General features: G+C 50.2%; 6 protein-coding genes across 6 annotated transcripts; 2 read left to right on the forward strand and 4 right to left on the reverse strand.

The window, feature by feature from the left end:
• The first annotated feature begins 175 nt into the window (after positions 1–175).
• Positions 176–2287, forward strand: BO88DRAFT_386055 (arabinan endo-1,5-alpha-L-arabinosidase). Its single transcript, XM_025704771.1, has 5 exons — positions 176–237; positions 288–1608; positions 1715–1890; positions 1967–1995; positions 2062–2287. The coding sequence occupies exons 2-5, from the start codon at positions 548–550 to the stop codon at positions 2119–2121; spliced, it is 1326 nt and encodes a 441-aa protein (XP_025564034.1). The 5' UTR covers positions 176–237; positions 288–547; the 3' UTR covers positions 2122–2287.
• On the reverse strand, positions 2229–3391 carry BO88DRAFT_258572 (uncharacterized protein). Its single transcript, XM_025702268.1, has one exon. It carries the CDS (start codon positions 3156–3158, stop codon positions 2403–2405), a length of 756 nt encoding a protein of 251 aa, XP_025564035.1. The 5' UTR covers positions 3159–3391; the 3' UTR covers positions 2229–2402.
• A 516-nt stretch (positions 3392–3907) lies between these two features.
• BO88DRAFT_258564 (putative ubiquitin-specific protease UBP12) lies at positions 3908–8539 on the reverse strand. The gene is made up of 5 exons (XM_025702267.1): positions 6972–8539; positions 5879–6921; positions 5561–5806; positions 4840–5509; positions 3908–4790 (listed from the first exon to the last, which is right to left on the reverse strand). Exons 1-5 carry the CDS (start codon positions 8443–8445, stop codon positions 4018–4020), a joined length of 4206 nt encoding a protein of 1401 aa, XP_025564036.1. The 5' UTR covers positions 8446–8539; the 3' UTR covers positions 3908–4017.
• A 2999-nt stretch (positions 8540–11538) lies between these two features.
• BO88DRAFT_363144 (SDR family oxidoreductase) lies at positions 11539–13084 on the forward strand. Its single transcript, XM_025703938.1, has 3 exons — positions 11539–11635; positions 11691–12206; positions 12266–13084. The coding sequence occupies exons 1-3, from the start codon at positions 11605–11607 to the stop codon at positions 12922–12924; spliced, it is 1206 nt and encodes a 401-aa protein (XP_025564037.1). The 5' UTR covers positions 11539–11604; the 3' UTR covers positions 12925–13084.
• A 206-nt stretch (positions 13085–13290) lies between these two features.
• BO88DRAFT_452506 (uncharacterized protein) lies at positions 13291–13749 on the reverse strand (the record flags this gene model as incomplete). The annotated part of the gene is made up of 1 exon (XM_025710698.1): positions 13291–13749. The coding sequence occupies one exon, from the start codon at positions 13747–13749 to the stop codon at positions 13291–13293; it is 459 nt and encodes a 152-aa protein (XP_025564038.1).
• A 5659-nt stretch (positions 13750–19408) lies between these two features.
• BO88DRAFT_403869 (uncharacterized protein) lies at positions 19409–21311 on the reverse strand. Its single transcript, XM_025706467.1, has 3 exons — positions 20625–21311; positions 20117–20519; positions 19409–19993 (listed from the first exon to the last, which is right to left on the reverse strand). Exons 1-3 carry the CDS (start codon positions 21123–21125, stop codon positions 19854–19856), a joined length of 1044 nt encoding a protein of 347 aa, XP_025564039.1. The 5' UTR covers positions 21126–21311; the 3' UTR covers positions 19409–19853.
• Between the last annotated feature and the right edge of the window lie 307 nt (positions 21312–21618).

Here is a 21618-nt window from a genome sequence, read left to right on the forward strand (position 1 = left end):
AGATTGTCTACATTCTACCAAGCAATGGTGATCCTCGCACCTCACTTTAGCTGAGACGGCATCACATGCCGTCCCGCTGATTGGCCCGTTGTCTTACTGGGGGCGGATCGACGATCATCGCCGAACGGACGGGCCAATTCTTCCTGATAATTATTGAACTCCCTTTCCCGTCCATCTCGCTAGCGCTGACTGCTCTTGTTATGCAGCTGGCCTTGCAGTGTTCCTAGCATCAAATATGTGAGTCGTTCCCCGGAACAGCACAAGAGTGATACTAATTGGATATGTAGATGAACACATCAGGAAGGGGTTCGCCAAGACCTACCATCATCTATTCATGATAACCGGCCACAAATAAGTGAAGTGTCGAGTGTCACTTGCCAGGATACAGGGTGCTGCCATACCCCTCTTTCCAGACTATATCCTGAACATCGCATCATCACTATCCTAGATTGCAACATACTCACCAGTTGGCAATCCCACATGCACTGAGCATCCATATATCTCCCGCCACCAAGCAAGCAATGAACTACCATTCCATCACCACACAATGACCCCCAACTGGTCCCAACTATGGACCTTCATCACCAACCCCAAAGACACCAACACTAGCTCCATCTCCCCATCCCCATCCACTCTCCGTCGCATCATCAAATCCCTCTCCCTCCTCACCTTCTTCTCCATCCTCCTCTACGCCCTCTACATCCACTTCCAACCCTCCACCATCCCCCAAACCCCCGAGATCCCAGAATCACCAGACCTCCCCCCTCCATCCCCAGAGGACACCTACAAATCCATCTACGGCTACCCCCCAACCAACCCCACCATCCCACCCCTCCACATCCACGACCCCAGCATCCTCTACGACCTCCCCACAAACACCTACTACGCCTACGGCTCCGGCCCTCACATCCCCATCCACTCCGCCCCGACCCTCCAAGGCCCATGGACCAAAGTCGGCTCCGTCCTCGACGCAGATAGCATCCTCCCCAAAGGTGATCGAAAAGCCCCCTGGGCACCGACCGCCCTTCTCCACGACGGCACATTCTACGTCTTCTACGCCACAAGCAATAGCGGATGTCGCGATAGCGCCATTGGCGTAGCCACCTCTTCCACCCCGGGCCCCGGGGACTGGGTCGATCATGGCGCGATAGCGATCTCCGGCCGGGGGGAACGGGGGAAGCAGTTTCCCTTCGATAGGGCGAATGCGATTGATGTTAGCGTTGTTGTTGATTATACTGACACCACCCAATCCCAACGCTCCGAAGGAGAGCCATCTCTCAAAGAAGGCAGTGACAAGAAACCGAAAGGGAAAGGATACATGACCTTCGGCAGTTTCTGGACAGGGATATGGCAAGTCCCGTTGAAACCTAACCTGCTTCACATGGACAAGCAGGGAGAGGAAGAAACAAGAGTTAAACATCTCGCCCATGAACCGACAGCCATCCACCCACCCACCAAAAAAGCCGATGGATTATGTGGCGATACGACGGGTATGCATCCCGTCGAAGGGGCGTTTATATCCTACCATGAGCCATGGTGGTATTTGTGGTTTAGTTGGGGGAAGTGTTGCCATTTTAATCCGGAGAAGTTGCCCAAGGCTGGGATGGAGTAAGTCCCTCCCTCTCCCTCCACCGTCTCTGTGTTTTGTCATTCCTTGAGGGACTAGAAAAGAAGTGAAATACTGATGATGATGGTATGACCGGAACAGATACAGCATCCGCGTCGGACGCTCACCTTCCCCTCGGGGACCATTCGTGGATAAACAAGGGAGAGATCTCGTGGATGGCGGAGGGGAGATTGTGTATGGCTCGAATGGGGATGTTTATGCGCCGGGTGGACAGGGCGTGTTGAGTGGGGAGGTGGAGGGGGATGTGCTTTATTATCATTATTGTAAGTTTTCCTTCCCACTTTCCATTTATTCCTCGTGATTTTGAGAGGGGTGGTGGTGCTAACGTTGGTGTGGTAGTGAATAAATCTGTGGGGTATGAGTTTAAGGTATGTTCATCTTTTTTTTTTTATCTTTCAGATGGTGTTGAGGTGGGCTAATGGTGTGTGGTTTAGGAAGCGCGGCTGGGATATAATTATTTGACGTATGTGGATGGGTGGCCGGTTCCACTGTGAGTATGTGAGTATTGGGGTGGGAACTATAAAGATTCGACTCTTGTATAGATTCAGTTAGAGTATATAGAACATTATGTATGTAATATTCATGAAGTATTAGAATTACAACCATTGGTTACTCATACCCATAGTACAAAGAACAAGCAGAAGGAAAAGGAAATACTCTACACTATTCTAACAACAGGAATAACTCCTCTATCCCACACCCACAGACCAGACCGAGTAAGAGACCATAAGCTCCATACATCTACAACAGAAACAGCAACAAACCACCACAATCCTCACTCCAACTGCAACCCCTGCACCCCCCTCCCCACCACCGAAACACCACCCCCACCACCGTCACCTTGCCCATGTCCACGCACATATCCACCCCCAGACAGCGGAATATATCCATCATCACCATACACCAGACTGGGACCTATATCCAGCAGACTAATCTCGCTCTCACTAAGAGAGAGATCCCGACTGCGAGGACCAAGAGGCATGGTCTTTTCTTCAGCTGTGATTCCATCTGCTTTTGTGTTTTTGGTTCCGTTCGTGTTTGTAGGTGCAGAAGTAGTGGTAGTCGTATCTGAGATATCAATCTGGTCCAGGAAGTGGACGTGTGCAGTCGTAGACTTCGCTTTCGCTTTCGCTTTCGATTTCAATCTCGTAGTAGTGCTTGTAGTGGTTGATGTCGGGGTAGAGTCGCTTCCCGACGGAATCGTATAATTTGAGTTAGATTGATTTCTGGGCAGATACGGAGTGTAACTCTGCGTCTGAGTAGGAGTCAAAGCCGACGAGGATGATGATGGATGAGAATGTGAGTGCGAAGCTGCATGCATCCGCGAGAACGATCCCATCTCTGCGTGCGATGGTCGCATACGATCTTCATCCTCATCCTCCTCATCATCCATCGAAGCAGAGCACGGATGCAGAGACGAGAAATCCATCAGGGGTTTTCTTCTCGCGTTCGTGGTGTGGGTACATGCGGATCCGTTGGGGCTATTCTTGGTTTTCTGTGCTTCTGGGGATGAAGGCATTGGTGGACGCATTTTGGGTTGGTTTCGAGATTGTGGTGGGTTTAGTTGGGTTTAGTTTGGGATGTAGTATTGGTTGAGGTTGGGATTCAGATGAGAAGAGAAGAGGGAGGTAGATAGGTTGGATGTGAAGGAGATAATACGTGTTGAAGAAGCTAGTCTGATGACTGTGCAGGGTGTCTGCTGGAGGTTTGATTTCAGAGAACAGTAGAAAGGTAAGGTAAGCAGGAAGAAAGTCTAAGTAGAGCAGGACAGATTGACAGATGAGACTGAGTGAGAGAACGGATTAGGCAGGCGAGGCTGTCAGGAATAACACATCACTTTGTCTAGTTTGTCAGGATTGCATCCGATGACAATCGATTCATTAATAGTAAGAGCAACATGAAAGACCATATAAATTGAATTCTATGGCCTGGTATGAAAGTAGTAGTATATATTTAGCAGTAGCCTCGCATTGCAGCATCGCATGACAGCGGCCACATGCGTGTGACTCGCCATGACCTCCCACGTGGTTCAACCATACACACTCATCATCCCCATATCATCCCTCTGCAAAACATCACCTCACTCAACACACCTTTTTTGCTTAAAACATCTTCACCTGCTCCGAAAATACATGTAATGCAGGACGGCACCCGCCATCCGATCCCGTAAAAATGCATGCAACCATCCACGGCCCTCTCTATTCCCGGGCTGCGTAGAAAACAAAACACCATGGCTATTATAAGGGTCGTCGACTTCATTCCTCGAAATCATCATCCACTCTGCGAAAGATCATTATCGCCATCCCCTGTGGGGCGATCTAAACACCTGTAATCATTCGTTGCACATTTCCAAAAGACAGTAAGAGAGATTGGGAGAATCATCCCCCTGTCTACGGCAGTGTCTGGTCCTCATCATGCACTTGGAGTTCTACCACCGGCAACTCATCCTCCTCATCATCGTCGCCGTCCGCTGCGAATGCCGAAATGTCCGGGAATGACGTCTCCTCCATCGGGGTACCTGGATAGGCGGCCCCGCGTGGACTGTCCATCAAAGAGGCCATCCGAAGGTCCGGGTCGCTGACGTCGCCGTCGTCTACCGCCCGGTTGCTCGCGTCATCGTCGAGTAGATCCTCGTCGTCAGTTGGAACTGTGGTCATCTGTGAAGGGCCGTGAGCATCTGTGGCGCGACTGAACGACCACGAGGGTGTGTCGTCCTGAGGGCGGAACGGGCTGGGCTGCGTGCCCCCGCCAATCTCCTCATCTTCGAAATTCATACCTTCCGATTGCGTCGCGCGATCTAGGCTCTGCTCGCCAAATGACGGGACGTTGGTGTAGCCCGGCGGCCAGTCATCATCCCCGCTCTTCGTTTGGGTTCCAGTTGGCAAACCACCATCTCCCGATTGGTGAGCTGCTCCGACTCCGGTTAAGGCGCTCGACGACCCATTGCGGGAGGAGCCGCCGAGACGCCGGCCTTCCCCCGACGGCGACTGTCCGCGAGACTCGGTCTGCGAGTCCACGTCGCTGTTCGGCCGTGTTGACGCTTCCGTGATCTCCTCCAGCACCTTGCCGCCCAGCGGCCGGTCGGACCGGCGCCGGTAGAACAGCAGATACGCCGACGAGGTGACCACACTCTGCGGATCAATTGGTCGCGAGACGGAAGAATCTAGTCCAGTCAGTAATTGTCAGATACTCTGCATTTCAGGCTTTCTTACCGTTGTACTCGTTCCACTGTCCGGTAAAGAAGTTCTTGGCGTACGCTGTGTAGTGTCCGCCACCAAGGCCTCCATAGTGATTGTCGACAGCGAAGAGGTCGTAGATCTGACTCTTGCCCTCTTCAGGCGACTCAACTCTGCCGGTCATATCGAGTCCTTCCACAGGGAAGTCGACCAGGACATCCAGCTTGTCGCGGAATCCGCGGCTGGCGCTGAACCTCTTGAGGTGCATGACCAGAATGTCCGGGGTCTTCCACAATTCGAACTTCTTGCTGGCCCGACGGTGCTCCTTGCAGCGGGGGCAGTACCAAGCATCGTTCTCGGAAAGGACCTCCTCCTTGTTGAATTCATCCAGACACTCGTAGAGCGTCACGCCTCGCTTCTTCCGGTTCTGGCGCAGAGTACGGCGCTTGCTCAACTCCGGGTCAGGCACACGTTCGACGTCCGTCCATGTCGGCGCACCACGAAGGGAGTTCTTGTCTCGACTGCTTCCGGCGAAGAGAGCGTCGTGAGCTTGCTCAGTCCAGTCCACGACGATACCCTCACCGGGGCGGATCATCGGCCGGTCCTGAGCCTTGGGCTTAGGAGCCGATTCACCACTGGCACTGTCGGAGCTTTTATCTCCAGACTCGTCATCCTTCTGCTCCGTGCCGTTTGTGCTGTCCACAGACTGTCCATCGCTTAGTAGTGATTCGGTTTGAAAAGAGAGAGGACTGCTCACCTGTTTCTGCTTCTTCACCGGTGTCTTGATTCTGAACGACATCTTGGGGTACTCCTTGTGGTCATCCACGGTAGACCATCCAGTGGGAACAACCTCGCTGCTCGACTTGATGATCTTCATCTCAAAGAGACCGCGCACATTCGGGGGAATACCGTTTTCGGAGCGGGCTGGAGCATCGCTTGAACTGTCATCTGCGTCACGCATCGAGACATCGACCATGCCGTCCTCGCCGTCCACGGACGCGGTCTTGATCTTCGAGTCAGCCGACTCCGCATCATCCTCGTTCATTATAACGGTATCTGAGTCTTCATGGCTGACCTCTGTCGTATTCTCCTCATTCAGGAAGTCGCGGGTGGTCATCGAGGCGACCTGCGACAGGACTTTGCGGAAGATCGTATCATAGTCCCCAAACTCCTCCCGGTTGATGACCACATACGACGGAACTCCAAAGAGCGACCGCTGCGCATTCTTAGGGTTGTTTCCCCGTTTCTTCTCGACTCGATTGAAGATGGGGACGAGCAAGCGATCGGAGCGAGGCGAGTCCAGACTGGGGATCTCCTCATGATCGGAGCGGCTGAAGGAGAAGTAGCTCTTCTGAGGCTTGTCGGGGTTGTAGTTCGTAGGCACCGACTCGACCTCGTAGATACCAATATCGTCGTTGCCACTGATCTGACATTCAGCAATCGAGCTCGTGTTGTCGAACATCTTGTAGAACTTGTTCTTATAGATCTCGGCCATAACGAGGCGCTCAGGGTCGGTTCCCATTTTCTTTGCGACCTGCTCCTTCAACGCCTTGACACTAGCGTTCTTGTCGATTTCGACATCGACAAGAACCGGCTTCTTGTTCAAGGGGAAGTAGAAAATCTCCTTGCCCCAGAGGTTCTCGATTGGAAGCTGAAGGGTCAGGTTGTTGAAAGGGTCGAAAATGATGCTGACCTTGTCGCAAGCAGGGCAGACCAGCGTCGACTTGTACATACCAGCAAAGAGGTCGGTAATGACGGAATCGTTGCGGGCTTTATAGATGTCCCAGCACTTGTCCGCAAACTCTGCGAGAGCCTCCTTGTTATGCACCATCTCGTCCGTCGAGTCCGGCTTTTCAATGTAGGGCTTCTTCATGATACGGTTGAGATCCTCCTGGAGACCGTCCAGAAGGAACAGAAGGAATTCCTGGGAATCCTGCTGTCCGTAACCGGAGAAGGCCGGTCCATAACGGCCGATGGTGTGCTTCAGTTGACGGGGCGCAAACGAAGATTGACCTGCCTCATCGTACATCTGACGCAACATGTTCGCATATGCTTTAGCCACATCACCGTTGTGAGCCAGAGGATTGCTGGGGTTGAGATCCTTCTTGTAAACGTCATCTAGATAGATAGTTAGCAGAGTAAACTTCAAAGATCAGGAGTCTACGTACTCAAGAAATAGTAGGTCAATTCCTCCACGCTGCGAACGCACTGCAGGGCCGAGTTCATGTAACAGGTGTTCCCAAGGTTGCTCAGACCAGTGCAGCCGCGGGGTTTCCCGTCCTTGCGTCGTCCCCTGATGGGTTCTGAAACCGGGGATGATCGGCCGCTGGTAGCAGGACTCTTGGTCTTCACTTTTGCGGGAGCTCCGTTCTTCAGGTTACCGGATGGCACTCCAAGACGATTAAGTGTCTGCTTGGAGGCTTCCGACACCCAGTCTCCGCTGGTTCCAGGGAGCTTCTCCTCCAGCACGATGATTTCGCTGCTGTTGAGACCCGCAACGCCCAGAGTCATCTTACCATTGTAGTTGGGATTGTTCGTCTGGTCCTTCGGCTCGTCGAGTACCTCACGCTGCGACCCCTCGGACAGGGACAGGAAGGTGTTCAGGTCAAGAACGAGGTTGCTTCCAGCGTTGGCGATGAGGGAGGCGGACGGGGCTGGAGAAGCACTGCGGGATGCGGCTGGGGTGGCTGCTGCGGATGCCGTGGCACTACCGAGACCACCTAGAATCCTCCAAACGCGAACCTTGGTCGACATGTCGATTTGAGCGAGTTCTTTGGCGTTCTTCAGCCACTTCTGGAAGTTGGTGTGTCGACTGGCCAGGGTCCTCACTGGAGCCATCGTCTTCTCCTTCATGGTCTTGATGGAAGTGCCGGCAGACGGGTTGGTGAGCTTCAAGATCGTGAAGATCGGAGGGTTGATTTCGTATTGCAGGTTCTCCTGGTCGCCTACGGCGGCGGTGTTGTGAACGTAACGAACGATGGCCGGGGACTGTTCTGCCAGACCATACCACTGCATGATCAGGTCCCAGCCCCCTTGAGGGATGATCTCAAAATCTTCGCCGAGCTCCAAGCCAGGCCTCAAAGGAACAAAGGGTTCGCCTTCCTCGTCCTTGAAGCCCGTGTTGGCCGGGTCGGTGACCAGAACAATATCCGAGTTATCGACGGGACCGATGTCTCCCTCCATCGCCGTCTTGTCTGCCTTGTCTGCATGAGTAGCACTCCGCGAGTACACTCGCTTCAGCCACGAATTCGACACCACATAACCCTTTTGTTTTTCCTTCATGGGCTGCATCATAAACTGGGTCACCTGTGCGACCTGGTCATCGTAAGAGGGTCGATCAGCTGACGCAACGCCGGCCTCTGCTTTAGAATGGGCCCGGGTCTCTGTAGGGGCGGTATAGGTGGACATGCTGGAAGGAGTGGGATACACACTGTCCGACGCCGAGTTGGTTACGTTGTCGTCGCCCGACGTGGTGGTTTCCATCGAATCCGGGTGGTCGGAACGGGTCTGGCTGTCGTCCTTTTCTGTCGGAACCAAGTCCATCTCCACATCGTTCACCTCATTCTCCGAAGCGGAGGTTTCGCGAGCATCGGCCCCGGCAAGCGGGAGGGTCGAGTCTCCCTTGTCGTCAGAGCCGGACATATCGGTCGCAGGGTCACTGTGGAGGGTCAGACCAGCGCAGGCGGCCGCGGGATAGTCGAGGACACTTCCAGCGGAGTCCGGGGTAGGGGAACGAGCGGTGGAGTGGGATTTGGAGGCGAGGACTTCGTCCTGCAGGTGAGCGGGAATGTAGCGGGGAGGCGGTGAGGCCGAGGAGCTCTGAGTGCTGCGATGCGATCGGGAAGGAGAGGAAGGGTGACGGGAGGAGCGCGAGGAGGGCGAGGCCTTGTCGGAGGAGGAATGACCGTGACGTCTTCCGGCCTGCGAGGCGAACGACAAACCCGGAAGCGATCCTGGTCTGCGAGGCTCTGCTACTTTACGGCGCTTTGTGGAAGACGTCGTGACGGTGAGCTGCGCACGTTTCGTGGCAGCTCGAGGTAGCACGGTGGATGAGTTGGAAACTGAGCTCGACACTGGATTGGTGTTGGTCAGACCGGGGTGACGGTGGTGGTGGTGGTAGTGGTGGTGAGTGGAGGAAGATGGGAGGATGTGGAGGGAAGAACCTAGAAAAGCAGCGATGCAAAAGGAACGAAAACGTTTAGTCAGTCCGTTCAGTACAGAGTAGTTCAGTTAACTAACTAGTAGTTAACTGGACGAAGAAGTAGTAAAAATTTTAGTGCAAGGAGGGGAGATTCGGATTGGATTAGATTGAATTGGGATTGGGTTGGAAAAGAACTTCCGCTTTGGCCAGATTCTTTGCCGGCGGGAAAGCAAGTGTTCAATTCTGTCTTTCTCCTTCTCCCTCTTGCCCGACTGGACTGCCTATCCTGTCTATTCGCGATTTTTTTTTTCAACCAGGGATTTTACCCGGGCGCGCGTTGACAGGTTGGTCAGGTTTCGGGATTGGTGGGGTTGAGAAGTGGGTTTGGGAAAAGAAGAAATTTAAGGATAGATTGAGAATAGAGAGAGATTGGAGCAACCATAAAGGAGAAATAAAAAAAAGAACTCAAAACTTGACAGACAAGCAACTAAACGCGAAGCAAGACAACTTACTTTTTTCTGTGGGTGATGCTAACAACATTTGGGGAGAATCGATGCGGATCGGCATCTGCTCTGGGCTGGGCGGCGTGGCTGTTTCTGGAGGCCAGGAACCTGGCCCCAACCCACCCTTTTTCTTCTCCTTCTCCTTCTCACTTGCCTCCCCTGCTGGCTGGGGTGCGATCCACTTCGATAACACATTCCCCATATTCAAGATTCAATGCAGGACTAAGCGGTCAGCACGCATTCATTGATCAATTAGAGTTAACAATTCCCTGTAATTGACGCAGCGGTGTCGTTTCATTGATATACTGACCCGTTCAAACCATATGTGAATATCTGCAGCATCTGGCGCATATGGCAGGATGATCGCCTCTTCCTTCGTCGGAAACTCCAACAAGTATATGTGAGATGGACTTCTTGTCAAAGGGAACAAAGGCGCCATGATTCACTTTCACTTTGATGAACAGTCACAATAGAGACAATGCAATCAGGGCATGACACTTCCTCGGGGAGATATCCCGGTTGCCAGTCGGACAATGCCGTCAACCACCAATCGCGACTTGGCATCCCTTCCTGGTCTGCAAGACAAATAAAACCCTCACATTCGCCGCGAGTAACACAAGATCAATCGACATCAAAGACTAAATTAGATTCATTGCCTCGGAAGCATCTGGCAGGATCCGGGGTAACACCAGCTCCTGCACAGTGAGCTCACCCTCCTCCCAACACCCTCTATCCCTGTGATCAGCAGTTGAAGCAGCCTCGTATTCAGGCACAGTCTGACATTTTGCTGTCACTACTGCCTATATTCTTGTCCCTTTCTCACGGCTATCCCAATCTATAAACACCGCTCACATATTTGAGAAGAGCTACTATCGCTCGTAAATAGAATAATGAACTAGTGTCATTTCATTATGCTCACTTGTATGTAACTGAAACTAAGGTCATTCTAGATTGAAGAGCCTAGTAGATATACATCAACACAGTACTTAGAGCCAACGATTCACTGAGTATTTCATGTGTCTATCATCCACAAGCTATCCACAAGCTATCTAGGATTGTCAATAAAGCCAAGAATGAAATCACAGTTTAGATTTTGAGGCTGTCTGACTACTATATATATGACCTTGGGGATTATTGAGTCTCACCACACATTGGCATTGAATCAATGGAATTTTCCCAAGTGCCCGGAACATCCCAGTCAACAAGAAATGCCCATAAATGGTTTTTAGAAGGCTTTCAATGGGCATCAATGGTAATGCATTGACCATTTAAGAGAAGCAGCTGTGTTTACCCAGCCTAAGTTATCGTACACATGATTTCGTTAATTGTGCCAAGATGCATTGTTCACTATTCTATCCTCTCAATCAGGGAGCTAACAGCCTGGTCAACATGGTGAAGCTGCTATTGTTATTGGATCTCCACTACCTATTATTTACTGTTTAATTTCATTTCCATCCAACAGGACGTCGTCTCATAAATTCTGCGTCTCAAAAGTTACCATCACAACTGCCTGTCTGGTCTCACTCTCCAACGAATTTCAATTGGCAGTACTGTATTTTCGGAAGCATGCTCTGAACAAGACCAGAATTCTCATTTTATATACCGGATCCAACGCTGCGCCCCTAGCTGCCGATTATGTTGCAGGACGCTGATTCAATGGTCTGCATAGAAAAAATATGAAGTGTAACAGGAGATTGTAATATTTGGTATATAGCAGACAAGCGGGCTGTAGCTACGATTCGCGTATCAATGTGGTTGTCAGTTCCATGGTTAGTAATCGCTCCACCATCGGATGGATAACTACAAGAAAGCGGAACTATACTATTGACATCATTTCAGAATGCGGTATTCATATATATCAATAGCATTATTCAACATCTTCAACGCAATGTTATCTATAGGTAGAGATGGTATATTATCAATCAAGTGAAACATTACCAGAAAATTGCCCACTAACAAGGCAATCATTCCCGACACGACCGAAGTTATTACATCACATTGAGTTCATGCAACCTAATCCGTGCATCTATCACCAAACATACAAAAGGTTATATGAACCACACCTTCACCATCGATCACTACCTCTTTAATCCAGGGCATTCTACACGTAGAAGCAATAAATATTATTTCACATTCCTACAACCATCTACATCCACAATGCCAACCGCCATCGTCACCGGCGCAACCGGTACGTATCTAACAATCCCATACACCACATCATTCTAACCATTGAAAAAAAACAGGCATCCTTGGCCGCGAAATAATCACCCACCTCTCCAAACTTCCCGACTGGACAAGCATCTACGCCCTCTCCCGCAGCAAGAAGGATACCTACCCAGCACAAGTCCACCACGCCAGTATCGACCTTCTCGCCTCACCCAACGACCTAGCCAATCAACTCTCTTCCCAAAATGTTTCCGCAGACTACCTCTTCTTCACCGCATATCTTCAAGAAGGCGACGAAAAGAACCTCGAACGACTTAATGGGGACATGCTGGAGAACTTCCTAAAGGCGCTGAGTATTAGCGGTGCAGAAACGAAGCTCAAGCGTGTGTTGCTAGTCACAGGGGCAAAGCACTACGGAGTACATTTGGGGCCGGTGAAGTCTCCGATGGAAGAGAGTGATCCATGGGTGGAGGGAGAGGGAAGGCCGCCGAATTTCTATTACAGACAGCAGAGGATACTGAAGGAGATGAGTAAAGGGAAGGGATGGGATTGGGTGGTTACGTATCCGAATGATGTTATTGGGGTTGCTAAGGGTGAACAGCCTTCTTTTACTGTGTTCCGTTAGCGAACATTACTGACAGTGATGCTGCAGGAAACTTCATGAACCTGGTAACAGCAGTTGGACTCTACGCGGCCATTACCAAGGAACTCAACGCTCCATTCATCTTCCCCGGGTCGCGCACTTTCTACACCATGACTGACTGTTTCACGTACTCGCGATTCCATGCACGCTTCTGCGCATGGGCAATCTCCGAGCCAGGCTGCTCGAATCAGAATTTCAATGTGGTGAACGGCGACGCGCAGTCCTGGCAGACCATGTGGCCTCGACTAGCGAAGCGGTTCGGGCTCACTGTTCCAGCGGATCAGTTCGAGGAGGAAGATGAGAAGGTTGTTCCGCTTATTGATAACCCCCCGTTGAATGACTACATGCAGACAAGTGGACTTAAGGGCAAGGTGAAGAAGGGTGAGGTACGGATGCGCATTGATTTGACCAAGTGGGCGGAGAGAGAGGATGTGAAGGCTGCATGGGAGAGGTTGGCGAAGAAGGAGGGGCTGGAGAAGGATGCATTCGAGAAGGCGACGTGGTTCTTCTTGAACTTTGTGCTGGGGAGGAATTATGACCTGGTGATTAGTATGAATAAGGCGTGGAAGCTGGGATTCCGCGATTGGGAGGATACTTGGGACGCCTTGGAGGGATGCTTGAGTGAGTTGGAGGAGGAGAAGATTTTGCCGAAGAGTGGGAAAAACTGAATGCGTACAAACCAAAGAGTTAATCTCCGTTGGTAGGATTGTTAGTATGGGTGAAGATAGTGGATCGGCTTGTCTCGCTGAAAAGTAACTTCGCATCTAATAACGGACAAACATCTACCACTGTAATACCTTATTACTATTACTACTATTCATAATCTTCATTACATTACTACTACAGATGAAAGTAAATCGACCCCAACATTAATTCATTCTGTATTTCCGTAAGCAAATTACATATTAAACATGACAACCCATATGTTAATCCTAACATGGACACCTCACGCAACGTGACGAGTACGAACCCCCTAATAATATATAGCAGTATCCTTCAACCAACCCACAGCCTATATAGACCCAGGAATAAGTCTACTCACTATACGCCATATACTCATCCCCACTAGCCTCAAGAGTATACTCACTCCCCGGCTCAATATACCCATACCCCCCCTCAACATCACCCAACCGAATCTCCCTTAGCCCAACCTCCTTCTTCACCACATCCAGACTCTCCAGCGCCGATTCAACATCCATCATAGCCTCCACACAGGAGCTACCATCTTCAGCGCATTGAACACAGTCCATGAGGGACTGATGCAGCGACAACAAGGCGTCTTTCGCCTTATCGAGTTGGTCTATAGCCCCCTGTGAGTCAGAGCTCTGTGACGAGATCAACGCAGGTCCGATCAGATGCACGAAGTGATTGAATTCTACCAGGCAGTTCTGTGCCCATTGGTCTTTGTAGAGGTCAGGGAAGGTGAGGCATTTGTGGAATGCTAGCTTGCACATGTGGAATAGATTCGGGATCGTGTGGTCGGTGGTGGACATGTCGATGTCGGTTGAAGGATGACGTGTGATTTTTCGGGTGATGGTGATTCTGATTAGGCACATGTGTGTGGAGGTGTGGGTGTGTGGAGGTGTGGGTGTGTGGAATGGGTTTGTGTAAGTATATAGATGATGGTTTAGGGTGTAAGTGTGGGGTTGGTTGATGCGACTGAAGAGCTGGGGATGATGAGGGTGTATATATAGACGGGAGTGAGGGTTGGATTCACTGGGCTACATGGGTGGATCCGGTCTGGGGTTGGTTATATTCATTGGTATATGTTGCTGGGGAAGCGAGATCTTTCACTGTTTGAAGGAGTGGCGTCCGACGTGGGGTTTATGTGGTAGCTGTTTATTTAGCCACTGTTGTCGAATAAGTCTATTTTTTCGGTCTCTTCCGGTCAAGGAAGTAGTGGTGGAGAATACCTTGCATCAAGATCACGGTTTGAGGATATCTCCTGGCAAACTCCGTTGAGTATTGGGAACTCCCGGTCAAGTAACGGGGCTTGTGATCTCAGGGAAGTATAAAAGCCCCCCTACCCACTTAGACTTTTGTGGCTGGATCAGGAACACAAAGATAGAGGAACAAGCCTGAAAGGGCAACGTTCTAGTTTCTCATATGCATTCAATATAGTATACGTCTTTCGATGCAAAACTATGACTGTATCAAACGTCAATGATCAGTCATTATAGCAATTGGCGGCATTCAAAAGATGCGGGCAACTAGGGCGCAAGTCTGTGACTCTGAACGAGTGTACTGGGCTCTCTGATAAACAAGGGCATTAGAAGATCAGATTCTGTTGCGAGATACTTGTATCCCAGCTGAATGAAGGTGCCTCCTTGCATATACCACTATATATCACGCAGCAAGTACTCAACATCTCGACATGTGAAAACAATCAGTCGTCTTGCCGTGCCTCAATTTGACTCTCTTCATCCTTCATCGCTCAAAGGATCCACAGTGCATCTCAAGGAAAGTCCATCAAATGTTATCAGTTGCTATAACGTCTAGAGATGTCCATGTTCGAACGGCTTTGGATATAATCACTGAGACTGAGGCTGATGGCGCAGGCAAGGATAGCAGTCAACATCAAGCCTGTTTTGTCTCGTTTGGAAGAAAGGAATCAGATATGGGGTGGCTTATACACGCACTGAAAACTTCCCGAAAACAACCTATACTATTAATATATATTCTTCTGCAGCAATGAGGACGGGGGGCCACTGGAAGCCAACCATATTCTTGTTTCCACCCAGCACTCAACTGCGTCTTAGGGGCTGTCTTGAATATCTCAAGGTATCCGGTGGGCAAGTCTAATCATCTGACTTTTCAGAGGAGATGTGCCAAGAGCAACGCATTCGTGCTGTTATCTTGGATACCGTATACAATCGATTTGCTCCTCTTCACAGAACCAAGACGGACTGAATTGCTCGAAGAGGTACACATGTTCGGTGTCCGCGTCTGAGACACCCTCGATAATCCCGAGCATAACTTTGACTATGGCGACACGAATGGTGTCCCCTGTCGTTGATCAACTAATCTTCAAGGTCTCACGAAAGGCCCCAGAGATGATACGTCGTTCACCACGGATATTGCTTCCCTTTTCTTCTTGCGCATAAAGAAGAAGTAATCCGGTGGTAGGTTGAATCCATACCAACTATTAATGTAGGAGAGAAGCTCAAAGGGCTCGAGCTAGCCAATGCAGGCAATCTCAATTTCCTGAACAGGATTGTTTCGTCGTTCACCACGGATAATGCTTTCCTTTTCTTCTTCGCCGATGAAGACAAAGAATATCCGGTGGTAGGCTACCTTCAACTCCGGCATAGACCAGGGATTCAGGAGCAGATGACGAGGTTGGAGGAGCCCTCGACAAAATCGAGATAGCAACCGTTGGAGATGATATTGAACACCTGTTCGTCGGACTCGGAACTTGCAGCTAGCATATACTATTTCCCGCCGGGCTGAAACGGTTCAAGCCTGGCAAGTACGGCCAGTTTCTTTTGGACGTCACCCTATATTATGACGCTTGAGGAGCTCGAATCGTCAAAGGGGTTATCATTGCAAACATCCATGAGATGTGAATCCTTCTTGACGATGAATCATTTGCCTTACCAAGACTTGACGATGAAGCCTGTCGGTGGCCTACGGTTTTGCATCGATTATCGAAAGCTGAATGCTATTACTAAGAAAGGCCAGCATCAATGCCTATCGGACCGCCAGAATACTCACGCTCGATGAAAAGTGACCGCTTCTACAGCAGGTGGTTACAGTCAAGTACAAACTGCTTTACCAATCGGAAACATATCTTATAGACTTCCGATTCTTTCCTCCTGCTGAACATTGTTGTGACTCAGTCCTTGTGGTAGTCGATCGATTCTCCAAGAAAGCCTGCTCTGTTCCCTGCATGAAGTCAATTACATCACGAAAAATAGCCCGATGACTAGAGTCAAATGCAAAACTCCATCTCTTCTGGTTGGTCCTTACCTACCGTGAGATGAAGGCATTCGGTCGTGCGATGTTCGCATTGCTCATGGTACAGTTGATGGCGTGGGGGCGGGCGGCTGGCGTTTGCATTGATCCCGGATTTACAATTAGTACCGATGCGACAAATCAATCTTGCCGATATCGAGCATGGCATATATCCATATCTACCGCATTGCTGCGGCAATATCGCGTCTCGCTACTCGAAGATGATCAAGCCTCGTATTCGGGAGCATGTTGGACGCCCCGATGACGAATGGAGAGCCTAGGACGGCAGCCTACTATCGCTCATACTGATGGAAGTTTTCATGATCAAAAGCAAGTCGATGATAAATCCAGCCTACCTCGCTGCTGCAGGCATGCAATCTTGCTCAGGCGTCGCTATCCCTATGACCCCTACCTACAGAAAAGGCGGACCGCATTACCATGTCAACCGAAGGCGTTGATGTTAACGAATATCAGAGCCTCGTAGGCAGGTTGAATTGGTTGACCACTAAAACGAGGCCTGATCTACGTCACGCCACGTTTCGCCTCCAGAGACGCATGCACGCCCCTACTGCGGCAGATGCGAAAGCGTTGAAGGTTGTATACAGATATCTGCGAGACACCACTAACTACGTGATCACGCTGGCACCTGATCACACCAAAGGAATCGAAGTCTACAGGATGCTGCACATGCCGATCACGAAGATGGCAAATCTACAGAGGGATACGTCATATTCTACGCCGGCGGTCCCATTACCTGGTCGTCTAACAAGCAAAAAAGCCTAGAGGCTCGCATCAGCACCAGACATGAGCAGCAAAGGAAGACATAGATGGTCCTGGGGCTGACCCACTTGCCGGTAGCGATGGCGGAGTTCTCAAGCGAGTGCTGGCCCTGGAGTCGTAGCAGACCCAAGATATTTAATCCTGACTGGCTGGATGTGTTAGGGTTGAATGTGGATTAATTTAGACCAGGAAAAAGTGAAGACTACAGCTTCTGGAAATGAAGGTTCTGCCCATAGCCCTGAGATAAGCTAGAAGATCACCAACAGCGATGTAAAAACCATTCGTCGCTCAACTGACTTCGGTTTGGTCGGTCTGTGCATTCAACCATATGATTTCGAGGATGATTACATACGATGGAAGAGACGAGCGACCTAAAGAGAACTGACGCAGTGCAATATTTTTCCTAATCTTTTGAGAGATCACGACACCCGACTTCTGTTGAGCATCTTACTACTTGTGAACCACTCTAATATCAAACACACGATATATCCACATTGCATAGCCGGGATATACAATGATCCCTTCATCTGACGAAGATGGCAAACATTGCCCCTCTTTGTTTCCTCCTGTACTGCTGATAGCATGCACACAACTGGTCTTTGACCATACGAAAACCGGCCATGCCTTCCATGACTGGATTAACCAGCTAGGTCTGTCTTGCTTAGACCACCACTGCAATGCCTTCGGAGTCGTTGTTCTTCCTAGCTTTTATAGACAAGACTCCGCAGCCGAGCATAACGACCTTCATCTCGGTGGAATACTCAAGCGAATACAGCAACTACTGCTGGTCTGAGATCTATCATTGCTAATTCTAACATTAGCAACACATCAAGGGAAAAGAGGTACACTACCATCAACTTTGTGAATAATAACGACGAGTGATAAGGATTCCACCGACGATCTACTACTTCCCCACCTATGCACTTGGCTAGGTGTGTCCTCTATATACTACAGTCAATCCCCTAAAGAGAGGGGAACAAATATCTTGGTTATGAGATTCCTCTTGACTGCTTTGGTGGTTGCATGTGGAAGACCTAAAAACACAGCATGATGCTACTGACTAACTATCTTGCTGTCACGCTCCCATTGCATGAACGACGATCATGATTATCCTCATTAGTATGCTATGCAAAATGATTTTCGTCAGAGATGTGTGGGTAGGTTGTACCGAGAAAGAGCACACCACATAGATCTGAGAGTATAATGAATGAAACCGAGCAGAAGATGAAGCTCGGCTCCGTCGAAGACTCTCTGATCCAACTGCGGACTTTGTCAATGCACCAGACTAATGCCCAACAACGATGACTCAGAACCTGTGGATGCCAAAACTCCAATCTGCGAGTCCACGAAGCGGATTTTATTGAAATTGGATACTGTGTGCTTTGGGACAGTATTCACGAGAAAGCACCAAGAAAAGTAATACTTCGAAGGACAATCACACCATTAAGTGGGTGATTGCATCGACGTCTCATCTGGGGAATTTCTTTAATGAAACCATAAAATTCGTCATCAACGGTCCGAAAAGGAGCTTTTATAGTGCTCCAAGCTCGTCTGATTGCCTGTTTGGCCGTTGGGTAGAAGACCATGTTGAGAATGATAACGTGCACCGGATCTCGAGTGATTTCCGTGTCTTTCAAGTACGAACAAGAATCAGATCTGAGATGGATGAAATCATGAAACTGGTGTTTGAAATGAATGGTTCCAAGAGAGCTATGGGCCGAAATTATCTATTCTGAGGGACCTCGTCGAGGGACTCAAATGTCTGGTTGGGTATTACGAGTCAATCCCTAGATCATCACAATAATTCAAGGTCCAAGCTATTGAATACATCGGTGTGTGTGTACTTATCAGATACAAGGTAGTCTGAGTCGTCGCTAGTATCCAGCATCAATCACCCACTACTCAACGACTGTTCAGTCCAGAAGATATCATCAATTTATAACTATAACAATATCAACGACCTGAACATATATCTTTAGTCCTAAGTAGTAGGTAATATTTAGTTGGCAGCCACTCATTTACCCTAACACCCCGATTTTTCCATTTCACCAAGCAAGCTTCCTATGCACATAGTAATATATATCATCCTCGATGTCAATGCTATCTTATTATTAATAATACCCCACTTTAACCAAAACATAATAACAGACAGATGTACAGCAAACCCACCCGTCGTAGAACTTCCTCGTTAAGTAACCGGTAAGCACACACAGTATGACAAGTAAGCTTTAGCTTAGTAACAGCTAGGGGTAAACTCTAAATAAAACCCGCAGTTGTGTCAACAACATGTTGATAACGACACTAAGTAACTTAATATGACATTTGACTTTCGAGCAAGGGAGGAGAAAAAGCCGCGTGGCGGGCTCGTGGAGAACAATCAGACAGACAGACAGCCTGGAGTAGACTAAGTTTTTGCTTCCAACGTATGCGCTAACGTATGTATGTTTTCTTCATTGGATGTGAAGTCGGGGTCATTATGGTCACGCATTCTTTTTCATGTTGCCTATGCACCTACTTAAGTGTACGTATGTACCCCACACACATCGGGGGCCCGAGTACACGCGGCTAACTACGGGTGTTGGTGGTCGAGGAGTATTCATATGCCCACCGCACAGCCACTACTATAACATAGTATGGACAGATGTTAGGATCATGCGCAGACGAAAATCGTGGAGGGATATTTATTTGCTGCGCATGAACGCCCGCTCAGATACCGACGTGGCTTTTTCCCCCTATCACAAGAACATGCTGATCACTGCTGATCTGGAGAGAGTGCTGCACTCCGTAATCCCGCAAAATACACTGTAAAAAGAAGAAGTGTAAGAGGGCAAGAACAAAGGCCTCCCATGTGGCTCCTGGTCAATCAGGTCTTGTCTGACGACTCGTTCGCCGATCCCACTCCTGCGGACGCTGGGTGATCTACGGCCTCGGTTCCTTGTGCGGTAGGTGCCGCAGGGATCTCGCTTGATCGGGCACCAGAGGTCAGCTCACTAACTTGGCGTTCTATACGCCGTCAGCACAAAAGTCTAAGTAAAGGCTTTTTTGAGGCTCTGTGCGCCTCAGTAGTAGTGGATGAAAGGAAACGAAGGATAGTAAAGCAAAAAGGGAGGATGGGAAATCGCGCACCTAAATCGCGGATTCGCTGTCGGAGCATTTGGTTTTCGCGCGTCAGCATCGCTGCCTCCGCCTGGTAAAATGCGCTTTCATCCCTGCTTCCCCGCCGGGCTGGGCTCTCACCGGGGCCTGCACTCCAATCCGGTCCCTCTGACCCGCACGACGGCTCGGCCAGCGGTCGGAGATTGGGTGAAGCGGCTTGACTAGACGGGCGGGAGGGTCGCCGGCTGGACAAGGAGGAAGGCAATTGGGTTGACGCCCGACTGCTGGTTGTGGGGAGCGGGGGAATTGGGGGGAATGGGGTCAGCCGTTCCGCAGGACCAGAGTCATCCACCACGGCCTGCGAGTGTTGTTGTTGCTGTTGAAGGTGCTGCAGCTGAGCTTGCTGGCTTCGGATCATGTGTAAAAGACGGTTCTAGTCATTTTCAAGGGGCGTGGTTAGTGGCTATCTCTTACTCATGGTGGTGCGATAGCAACAAAGAATGCGCCGGGCAGTGACACAGTAATAGTTGGATCATACCACTTGTGCTTCTTGTTCTTGTTCTAATTCCTGATGGAGCTCCCCCAGGGACGGCGCACGTTGATGATGCGGGTCCCCGGTGGCAACGGTCGGGTTCCCCCCGACACTACTGAGCGGACTGGAGGTGCGAAGCCCATTATGGCCAAAGGAAGACCGGTGGTGGTCGTGGGGGGTTGTGGTCGGTTCCCCGGGGGCCGAATCACTAGCGCTATTATGGCCATTGTTCAGGAGAGAACTGGAACCGGTACGGGACCGGCGGCGTTCCGATCCTGACATGCTGGAGCGATGACTGTGAGAGGGCCGGTGAGGCAGATCAGTGGCAATGATGTTGCTATGGTTATTTGCTGAACCGTTATTCATATTGGGCAGGGCTGCAGAAGGAAAGTCTGGCTGAGTATGCTGTGACGATAAGGAGTCGGATAAAGTCGGGGCCATCCGACGTTGACGCGGGGAAGAAGTAGTGGACCAGGTCGGGGACAGAGAGTTGATATCGGGCGACATGACTTGGGGAAGCAGGTTAAAGGAGGCCGGCCAATGGATGACAGTGGGTCTGTTGACCAGGTAGGTCCAACTGAAAGATCAAACCACCACTTTTTTGGCGAGAACCGTTAACTGAACAGTGTGTCTGCGACCACTTGCTGCCACGGACTGGTTCAAACAATGGGTTGGTTGCAGTGGATTGCAGAGCTGGAGCCGGCGTGCCGCATTCCTGCACCTGAAGGCGGGGGGTGACTGTACTAAGAAGGCGGTCTGGCTCAACCCTCAAAAGGGACAAAGTCAGACTGACGCTTTGCTGACGGGACCTATGATCACGGGATGCCTAGATTCGGCCTAGTTCTACGAGACACTGGATCCGGCATCCAAGTCGGTCTGGACCGGGGAAAGCCTGGAGTCGCTGCTTCTCCCTGGAAACGGTGTTGCAAGCCGGTCCGGGTTTCGGTCATCTCCCGAATACCACTTCAACCCCCACGCACACGTGAACAGATCGATCTGA

This window comes from Aspergillus vadensis (assembly GCF_003184925.1).
Source record: "Aspergillus vadensis CBS 113365 unplaced genomic scaffold BO88scaffold_8, whole genome shotgun sequence".
Taxonomy (NCBI): Eukaryota; Fungi; Ascomycota; class Eurotiomycetes; order Eurotiales; family Aspergillaceae; genus Aspergillus; species Aspergillus vadensis.

Excerpts from the sequence above, each read along its gene's own strand:
- BO88DRAFT_403869 (XM_025706467.1), bottom strand. The coding sequence starts at position 21,125 with ATGTCGCCCGATATCAACTCTCTGTCCCCGACCTGGTCCACTACTTCT. Across the intron at positions 20,520-20,624 it reads AAGAACAAGAAGCACAAGTG|AACCGTCTTTTACACATGAT; the intron begins GTATGATCCAAC and ends GAAAATGACTAG. Across the intron at positions 19,994-20,116 it reads ACAGCGAATCCGCGATTTAG|AACGCCAAGTTAGTGAGCTG; the intron begins GTGCGCGATTTC and ends GACGGCGTATAG.
- BO88DRAFT_386055 (XM_025704771.1), top strand. The coding sequence starts at position 548 with ATGACCCCCAACTGGTCCCAACTATGGACCTTCATCACCAACCCCAAA. Across the intron at positions 1,891-1,966 it reads TGTGCTTTATTATCATTATT|TGAATAAATCTGTGGGGTAT; the intron begins GTAAGTTTTCCT and ends TTGGTGTGGTAG. Across the intron at positions 1,996-2,061 it reads CTGTGGGGTATGAGTTTAAG|GAAGCGCGGCTGGGATATAA; the intron begins GTATGTTCATCT and ends TGTGTGGTTTAG.
- BO88DRAFT_258572 (XM_025702268.1), bottom strand. The coding sequence starts at position 3,158 with ATGCGTCCACCAATGCCTTCATCCCCAGAAGCACAGAAAACCAAGAAT.
- BO88DRAFT_258564 (XM_025702267.1), bottom strand. The coding sequence starts at position 8,445 with ATGTCCGGCTCTGACGACAAGGGAGACTCGACCCTCCCGCTTGCCGGG. Across the intron at positions 6,922-6,971 it reads ATTGACCTACTATTTCTTGA|ATGACGTTTACAAGAAGGAT; the intron begins GTACGTAGACTC and ends CTATCTATCTAG. Across the intron at positions 4,791-4,839 it reads ACAGTGGAACGAGTACAACG|ATTCTTCCGTCTCGCGACCA; the intron begins GTAAGAAAGCCT and ends TGACTGGACTAG.
- BO88DRAFT_363144 (XM_025703938.1), top strand. The coding sequence starts at position 11,605 with ATGCCAACCGCCATCGTCACCGGCGCAACCG. Across the intron at positions 11,636-11,690 it reads CATCGTCACCGGCGCAACCG|GCATCCTTGGCCGCGAAATA; the intron begins GTACGTATCTAA and ends GAAAAAAAACAG. Across the intron at positions 12,207-12,265 it reads TGTTATTGGGGTTGCTAAGG|GAAACTTCATGAACCTGGTA; the intron begins GTGAACAGCCTT and ends GTGATGCTGCAG.